This window comes from Elephantulus edwardii, unplaced genomic scaffold, assembly GCF_000299155.1.
Source record: "Elephantulus edwardii isolate Elephantulus edwardi_28Jun2011 unplaced genomic scaffold, EleEdw1.0 scaffold00006, whole genome shotgun sequence".
In the NCBI taxonomy this organism is placed as follows: Eukaryota; Metazoa; Chordata; class Mammalia; order Macroscelidea; family Macroscelididae; genus Elephantulus; species Elephantulus edwardii.
In genome coordinates this window covers 28442644-28451728 of record NW_006399756.1, presented here as the reverse complement: position 1 = coordinate 28451728, position 9085 = coordinate 28442644, and the positions used below count along the sequence as shown (strand labels likewise).

The 9085-nt window shown below is 41.2% G+C and overlaps 1 protein-coding gene and 1 pseudogene across 3 annotated transcripts in view; one reads left to right on the top strand and one right to left on the bottom strand.

Moving 5' to 3' along the window:
- ACTR1A (ARP1 actin-related protein 1 homolog A, centractin alpha (yeast)) overlaps positions 1 to 9085 on the bottom strand; it is a 19752-nt gene that overhangs the window by 7815 nt on the left and 2852 nt on the right. For 2 of the 3 annotated variants that reach the window (XM_006879980.1, XM_006879978.1), the window contains exon 2: positions 2357 to 2421. The exons of the other annotated variant lie outside the window; for it this stretch is intronic. Coding sequence is in view for 1 of the 2 variants with exons in the window: in XM_006879978.1 (XP_006880040.1) it covers positions 2357 to 2421 (65 nt within the window). In the remaining variant the exon portion in view is untranslated. The remainder of the gene's footprint in view (positions 1 to 2356; positions 2422 to 9085) is intronic. 3 annotated transcript variants of the gene reach the window in all.
- Positions 2963 to 4034, top strand: LOC102863143 (annotated as a pseudogene).

Below are 9085 nucleotides of genomic sequence, written 5' to 3'. Positions count from 1 at the left end.
CAACAATGAATGAATGGAAATCCAAAATCTCTGTAAATGTTCATTACAATTAATAAAATAAAATTTAAAGAAATTTTAAAAATAAATAATGAGCAATATAATAGTTACTTTAAATTCTTGGTTTTAGTATATTTGTATTATCTTATAGTAAGACACATTTTAGTGGCTCTGATACTTCTAGCTCTTTTCCTTCATCAATGTATTATAAGACCAAAAGAGAGAAAACAAGATTTTTTAAAAGAATGATTTACTTAAAAAAAAATTCTAGAGTGTTCTTCAAAGGCAAGGATGATGAACCTTCATCTCACATACTTAGGGCATCTTGCTAGGTGAGGCTATTCCTTGGAGAGGGACATCATGCTTGGTGAGATGGAAGGACAGCAAAGAGAGGGAAACCCTCAATCAGGTAGACTGATACAGTGACTGCAGTAATGGGCTTGAGAGTGTCTAAAATTGTGAGGATGGCACAGGATAGGACAGGGTTCAGATCTGCTGCTCATAGGGTCACTATGAGTCATACCCGACTCAACAGCACCTAATAACAGTATACAGAGTTTTATTCCTAGACTAGGAAGTTTGTGTTTAATAGATTTTGCAAAGTCACTTTTTTTTAAAACAGAGCTTTAAGACTTTCTATAGAATCTTGGAGAATTCTTCTGCTTAAGTTAGGACAGACTAGACAGTGGAATGACTAGACTAAACTCGCAGTTGTTTAGGCAAGAAGTAGGAGACTTGACTTAAAAGCTAGTTACATAAGGAAAATTTAAAGATGGCAAGCAGAAATTGATGGAGAAAATATCCAAGAAAAGCATAAAGGATAAAGTCAGAAGCCCTGATTTAGAGCTTTCCCTATGCAGTACTCAAGTATTCATTGTTCTTGAGAAGCCATAATAAATGAGCTTGTCTTTCTTCTCAAAAAAAAAAAAAATTCTTCGTTTTGATTTCATTTCCCAGGATTTCTGCTGGGAAATAGAGCTGGATTGGATAAATGTCTTCTTTTTTCTCCCACTTTCAGCCCATTCCTCAGGGACCTACTTGTGCCATTCTACTGTCCCCAATACTTCCACCTTAGGGGGAAAGCTCTGAAAAACATATTCTAAGATGCTCAGGTAGAGCATAGCTTAAGTTCCATTCTGTTTGATAAAAGAATTATAATCCAAAGAGGCAATCATCCAAAGGAATTTCTCAGTAATGATTACATTTGGGGCATTCAGATAAAATTGTTATTGTTGATATGTGCCATCGAGTCACCTGTGACTCATAGCAAGTCTAGATATAATAGCTCTTAACTCTGCTGTATCCTCAGTCAGTCTCACTGTCTCCAACACACCTACCCCCATTAACCCAGTTACTGTGTCAATCCATCTCATCTGGGGTCATCTTCTCCTGCACTGTCCCTCCACTCTTCCAAGCATGAAGTCCTTCTCCAGGGACTGGTCCCTCCTGGCCACATGCCCATAGTATGTGAGACAGAGCTTCAAAATCCTTGCCGCCAAGGAGTAGCCTCCAAGGTTTCACCCTCTCCAGGATAAACCTGTTTGTTCTTTTGGCAGTCTATGGTATATTCAATGCTCTTCTCTATCACCACAACTCAAAGGCATCAATTTTTCTGTCGTCTTTGGTCACTGTCCAGCTCTCTGATACATAGAAAGTAATTGCGAAGACCACGGTCTGAAGACCACAGGCATATCTTGGACTCCAGACTGACATTTTTGCTCTTCAGCACTTTTGAGAAGTCCGTGACAGCAACCTTCTCCAGAGCAAATAATCTTTTGATTTCTTGACTGCTGGTGCCAAAAGTGTTAATTGTGGAGCCTAGTAAGCTTAAATTGTTAACAACCTCAATCTCTTCTCCATCTATTATGGTACTGCCAATTGGCTCAGTGGTGAGAATCTTTGTCATCTTGATATTGAGCTTCAAACCATACTGAAGACTGCAGTCCTTGATTTTCTGCAGCAAATGCTTTAGACTCTCCTGAGTTCCTGCAAGCAAAACTGTGTCATCTGCATAACATAGGTTGTTGAGGAGTCTTCCTCCAAACCTGATGCCACATTCCTCCTCATAAAGTCCAGCCTTCTGAATTATTTGCTCCGCATATATACTGAAAAGGTACAGAGACAGGACACATCCCTGACACACTCCTTTCCTGATTTTTTTAATTACTTTTTTTTTCCAAAAAAAAGAGGCTCTTGCCTCTCAGACTACACTACGTTTACAATAGTTTCTTTTGCTTACTCCAAAAGCTAGTTCCTATATGCCCTTTACTACCAAGGTCAACCCAAATAAGAAATTCTTTCTCCCATAACAAATTTAACAGCTCTCTCATACTTCTGAGTAAGTCACTGAACAACTTACTAGTTTGGAAAGCAGTATTTGGGGATCTGATCACCAGCAAAACCAGCTTTAATCACACCGGATCCCTGAGGAGAGAAAGAGAGAGTTTATTACAAAAATAAGAGATTCTATAATAATAGAACAGTATCTGTGGAAAAAAAAATTAAAGAAAGATTTTTTCCTAGAAATTTGAGAATAGAAAACAGTGCATACACGCCAAATGGGAAAAAGATAGGCCTGGAGATGGTGGTGAGAACTTTGAACATAAATGCAAAGTACCCTTTGATTTTTCTGCATCCTTTGACTTTTCCTCATTTAACATGTTTAACTTTCAGGGTTAATGTTAATATTAAAAAAAACAGCAATAATGGGAAGGAAAAGTGATAAAATGTGGGAAAAGTGTTGTTGTTATGTATCGTCAAGTTGAATAAGATTCTTAGCAACCCTATGAACAACAGATCTGAATCTTGTTCTGTCCTGTGCCATGCTCACACTTCCTGACACACAAGAACCCACTGCGGCAGTCACTGTGTCAATTCCTCTGGTCGAGGGTCGTCTTCTTCTTTGGCAACCCTCAACCCTCCTGAGCATCATGTCCCTCTACAAAGAATAGCTTCTCCTAGCAACATGCTCAGAGGCCTCAAAACAGCCAATTTTAGGGAGGTGATCAAGGTAGGAACAAAGTGTGCTTCTTTCTTTCTGCCAGGCTAATAACCCATTTTCTCAGCTCTAGCTTGAACTCTCCCTGCCCTCCAGGCTCTAGGACTGAAGCTACCATGAGCATCTGACTCTGATGAAACATGTTGTCTGGGACTTACTCTAGGCACAGAGCTGTTCTATTAGCTGCTCTCAGATGATAAAAAGCAGAGAAGCTCTCCAACTTTGTCTGAGGGTAGGAGAAGAGACTAAGGTAGCAATTTTGATGCTTGAGTAATTGCTAAGTCTGGCTTCTCTCACCAGCACCTCTGATCAGGGCCCAGCCAAGTAAATAATGACTTTAGAAGCTGTGCAGGACAGATGTCAAGGCTACACATTGCCTGCAAGACACACCCTGTTCTCTACCTTTTTAATTCTCCAACTACCACACCTGATGTGCTGGCCTTTGTGTTCAATCTTGGTTTGTAGTTGCATGTGCAGCTGGGGCACCAAACCTTTTGACTACTTGTGTTGGAGCCAAGGGTGGTAATTCCAGAACCCACAAAGTGAGCTGTAAACACATCAGGAGATGTTAAATAGTCAAGGTCATCTCTGCTATAAAGATATCCCACAACACTCCTTATTCCCTCCTGGTATCTCTTATTCCTGCCCTTATTACAGAGGGAAAAATAGGACTCTAGTGCCTGACTCTAGCAAGACAGAGACTGTGGGAACAAAGTGAGGTGTTACTAAAAGATAAGTGGTATGGGGGAGAAGCAGAGCAGACCAGTTCAGTTCTCCAAGGGAGAAATAGAAGAGAGAGAAATCAGGAGATAATGTGCAAAGTCATTGTCCTGATCTGTACAGCAAAGAACTTCAAAAAAGGGCAGCTGTGCTGACCAGGTTCCTAGGCCCATGTTACTGAGAGCTGGCCAAATACTGGCTACCCACAGTGAGCATGTGGGGTGTGATGGGCTCTGTGGGGCTCATGTGGGCCACTGACTGGAGGCTGATACTGGACTAAGTGCTCTACGTCAATGGCACATCCAAGAAGGACAACTGATGGAGCTGCCCACTACCATTTCCTTTGGTAGATAGTGGTGCTGGCCCCTCCTACCTCAGCGCCCACATCTGGAATGGCTAGAGCCCTCAAGATGGACATTGGGAAATATCACAATGTGGCTTAAAGACTTTGTATGTTCCTGAAAATGGCTGTGATGTATTAATGGACAGAGCATTAAATTGTGTCTGAAACCTGCTTGCCCCTGGATGTCCATTGTGCTGGCCACTGTGACCTGGCTGCCCTTTCCACACCATGATTTTTCAAATCTAGAGTTTTGAGACAAAAAAAAATCCAGCTGGAAAGTAAAAGTAAAGTAAGCTGGAAGCCTGAGAAACAGGGAGAACTATAACTATCCTATTGCAAACACTACGGCTCTGGCACATCGGGATGGATGAGAAATGCAGTGAACATGAGAATTCTGGGAACTTGTCAACTCAGGACTCCAGGATTGCTCACTGCCTTCATCTGGGTGTGGTAACTCAGGTGGATTAACTGGATCTCCTGGCAGTGGTGGGAAACCAGAAAAGTAGAGATAAGTTCTATTTTTCTGATCCTAGATAATTTTAAGAGGTGCTTTTTCTAGTGATCTGATTTTCAGCTGGTTAGAAAAAGATCTAGATGGAGTCAGGGCTACAAGGAAGATTAAGATGCCAAACTCCTTTCTGTTTTCCTCAACAAGAGGGCTCAACAGGCCCAGTTCCAATATTACTACCTTCCTTCTGCAGAATAATCTCCAGTTGTAATTATTCTCTTCCTTCTATGTCACATTACCTGTACTATTAGGTAGCATGCATTTTATTCTGTATTATAATGCAAACACTCCCCCCTGCATTTTTGTCCAAGGTCCAAGTTCCTTGAGGTCAGAGATACCAGCAGTATGTGGTATTCACTGAGTACGCAACACAGGCTGGCTGACTAAAATGAAAATCCACTACAGTGACTGGCAGACAAAACTCAATGTATGGAACCTAAGAAGCAGCTGGAATGCCAGAAGCCCAAGGCAGAGGTGGTGCAGGAAAGGGAAAGGCAGTGTGGGGAGTGATGCACAAGGTGGAACCAGATACAGCTTGTCTCTACTGTCCCAGAGCTCGCCCACCAGGCTAGGACTAAGGTGAGAAATGGGTGGGAAGAGGGAAGGTGGCTGAGCTGCACCTATTCTGCTCAAGCCAAACCATGAGAGCAAACAAAAGGACCATGCCAATTTCTTGAATAGTATTATAATTAGGAACTGGGTACCTGGCAAATGAACTGCCAATCTTTTTGTTTTAAATAGGCAAAGGCAAATAAACAAATGCCTGTAGTAGGCTTCATGAAAAAGTGGTCTCCTTACATATTTGATTTTTAAAGCTTCAAGTTTGCGCCAGCCACCACTGACAGCTCTGTTGCAAGCAAAGAACAAAACCTCAACAAGGTACTCGAAATGCCTACTGGCTATGAAGCCTTGTGGATTGGGAAACTTTAATACTAAGTACCGCTGTCTAATCCTGCCCATGCTGGGAAGGAGGCTGGTTGTCTCCCATTTTAAAAGTGGGGGAAAGATGCCGACATGGATGTGTCTACAGATTCTAGGCCACAGAGTATTAACTGATTGGGCCCATTCTGGCCCAAAGACATTTTATTTGGCCCATATAATATTCCTTTCAAAACAGCTGTGTTGAGATATCATTCACATATAATACATTTTACCTATTCAAATATATACTTCATTGTTTTCAGTATAGTCAGAGTTTTTCAGCTCTTGCCATAACTTCAGAACTTTTTCATCACTTCCAAAAGAAACCCTTAAATAGTCACCTCTCAACCCCCCTACAAATCTCCCAGCCTTAGGCAAATAATGACCAGCTTTACCTCTCTAGACCATAAATACTTTTAAATTAACTCCCAACAGTTAAAAATTGAATATTGCAAGGGAGCTCTGGTGGCCTAATGGCAAGACGCTGCACTGCAATCCCAGAGGTGGTTGTTGTTATGTGCCGTCGAGTCGCCTGCGACTCATAGCGACCCTATGTACAACAGCCCTAAACTCCGCTCTGTCCTGTGCCAATCGCACTGTCTCTGACACTCCCATCCCAATTATCCCAGTCACTGAATCAATCCACCTCATAGAGGGCCTTCCTCTCCTGCGCCGTCCCTCCACCCTCCCAAGCATGATGTCCCTCTCTAAGGACCGGTCTCTCCTCACTACATGTCCGAAGTAAGTTAGACGGAGCCTCAGAATCCTTGCCTCCAAGGAGCCACCCGGTTTAACCCTCTCCAGGACAAATCTATTTGTTTTCCTAGCAGTCCATGGTATTCTCAGTACTCTTCTCCAGCACCACAGCTCAAAGGCATCAGTTCTCCTTCTATCCTCCTTGGTCATTGTCCAACTCTCTGATGCATAACAGGTGATTGTGAAGACCATGGCCTGTATCAGATGCACCTTAGTATCCAGAGAGACACCACTGCCCTTCAGCACTTTGGAGAGGTCCCTAACAGCAGACTTTCCCATGGCAATGCACCTTTTAATTTCCTGGCTGCTGGTGCCAAGACTGTTGACTATGGAGCCAAGCAAACTAAAGCTGTGTACAATCTCAATCTCTTCACCATCCATCCTGATGCTGCCGATGGAATGAGATCCCAGAGGTACGTGGTTCAAATCCACCAGATGCTCTACTGGAGAAGGAGGGGGCAATCTCCTCCTGTACCAGTCAGATCTGATTTGACGATACATGTAAAAATAATAAAAATAAAAAAATTTTTGAAAAATTGAATATTGCATATGAAAGCCAGTATTTTTCACTTTGCTAGAAAACTCAGAAGACCTGGAGACCTTGGGTCTGTGCTGCTCCAGCATGGGGACAAGTGACTTGGAATGAGAAGCAGTGGGCCACTGGGCCAGGCAAGCCCAAGTGCACCTACTAGAGTCCCCAAAGTGCTTTCAGGCTACCTCCTACTCTAATTTTCAAATTAATTTGTTTCTGTTTGGCTTCTGCAGATAGTGAACAGATATTAGGTATTCCAACAACTATTTAACAAATCTTTTCCCCTTGCAGTGTCTGTTTCTTCAGAACACCTAGCTTGGTACAAAGTACATCCTTAACTCTTAAAATATCTGTAAGTGAGGGAGTTTTGGTGGCCTAGTGGCAAGAAGCTGCACTGCAATCCTAGAAGTATGTGGTTCAAATCCACCAGATGCTCTGCTGGAGAAGGGGAGGCAATCTCCTTCTATACCAGTCAGATCAGATTTGATGGTATATACACAAAAATAAATAAAAAATCATAAGTGAGTGTGCAACTATTTCTATAAGTTACCTCCTCTTTACCCTTGTCACCAAGCCAATCAACTGCTTGAAAGTCACATTGCAAGTGACAGTGTTAAATAAATACACTGACTTCATTCCCTCAGCTAGTTCTAGTGTCCCTAAAACTGGAGTGAATCAGCATTAGCAAGAACTTAAAGAGCTAATGATGAACTGTAAAAAAAAAAAAAACCAAACTGAAAAAAGAACTAATTGTAAATGTCAGTGAAATTTGAACACTGTTGGACATTTGGTGTTATTAAGGGATGAGTAGTAATTTTATTTGATGAAATAGTATACTGATATTTTTCAGAGTGTGGGAGAGGAAAAATAAGTTGGTAGAAGCAACACAGTATCTTGAGGGAAAAGTGACACTCAGCTTACTGATGAACTTCTAAATATTGGATACTGCTACTGCACTTAGGATCACAGGGTCACAGAGAATGACCAGAACTTATTTTAGGATAGAACTCTAACTTTTACGATTTTAGCAAAGATTTCACCTTCAGAATACCCTCAGTATTCTGATCAAAGTGCTGCTCTCTTCCTGTGTTACTATCTATGATATGCTATTAGGAAGGAATTACTTACATTTTACATTCAGAAATACCTATCACTCTCTTGTTGCCAATAGAACATATACGTCAGCATGCATGCATATCTAAGTGTCCATTTTCCTCATTAATTCTGAATTAATTGGTTTGGTGCCAAAGAAGGATGAAGGAATAGTCACATTTACATTAAGACTGGAAAAGGCTGTGAATTGTGATGGGGTTCTTCCTCTTACCTCTTTGTTTCCTTTGTCCTTTCTTTAATGACACTGTCCTTAGTCCAGAAAAGAAATTTTAGCAACATTTTAAATTGCTGTTGTGCTTATATCTGGCAGTGACACATTATTCTCACAACATAAAAGTTGGCTCAAGTACTTTAAATTGTTTTCTACCTATCATCTTGAGAATTAAAACCAAAACCAAACTCATGTAAATGTCAAGCTGCAAGAACAACCTGAAGCCTCAAATCTACATATGTAGCAAATACTAAGGAAATTCTAATGGGAAGATGATTTTAGTTTCACCTACTTCACCTTCTGACAGAATTCCTGATATGATGAAGGAAACCAGCTCTTTAATCACCAAAACTGAAAATACACCATTGCTTTGATGTATTTCAGATACATTATCAAGAAAAAGGAGAAACAAAGAAGCTTTAGTTGGAGCAATTTTAAAGATATTGGCTGGAGAGAAATTTCTGCCTTGCCAATCAAGAAGCAAAGGATCTGCTAGTCTCCTTACCACAAGTCCACCGAAGGTCCATTAGGAGACTCCGAAGATCATTCTTTAATCCTACATCACACATTTAAGTACTAAACTTTCCCAGATATACAAACTTTCCTCTTTTGGCAAACAATGTTTCAATTTATGTTTTAAATGGAATTTTCTACCCCTGAAGAATTTTTCTTTCATGTATGTTCTCACTTTCTCTGGACTCAACATCCACTTGGTAACAGTAGTGCTGTTCCCTCAGCCTGGGATACTGAAAGTAGAGGGACAGCAAAGGAGAGAAAGTACCCCAATAAGAAGGATGGCCATGGCTGGGAAGGGGGTGCAGGCTCTGCAAAGCTGGTTCTGGTGATGGGATCACAATTAGTCAGAGCTGTCTAACTAGGAAAGCACCTAACAACAACAACAACTATGTGGGTTACTGTTCTGACCTAGGAAAATCCTCAATGTCATGGCCAAACTGAAATGTGAAAGCATTCCAACAGTTAAGAAC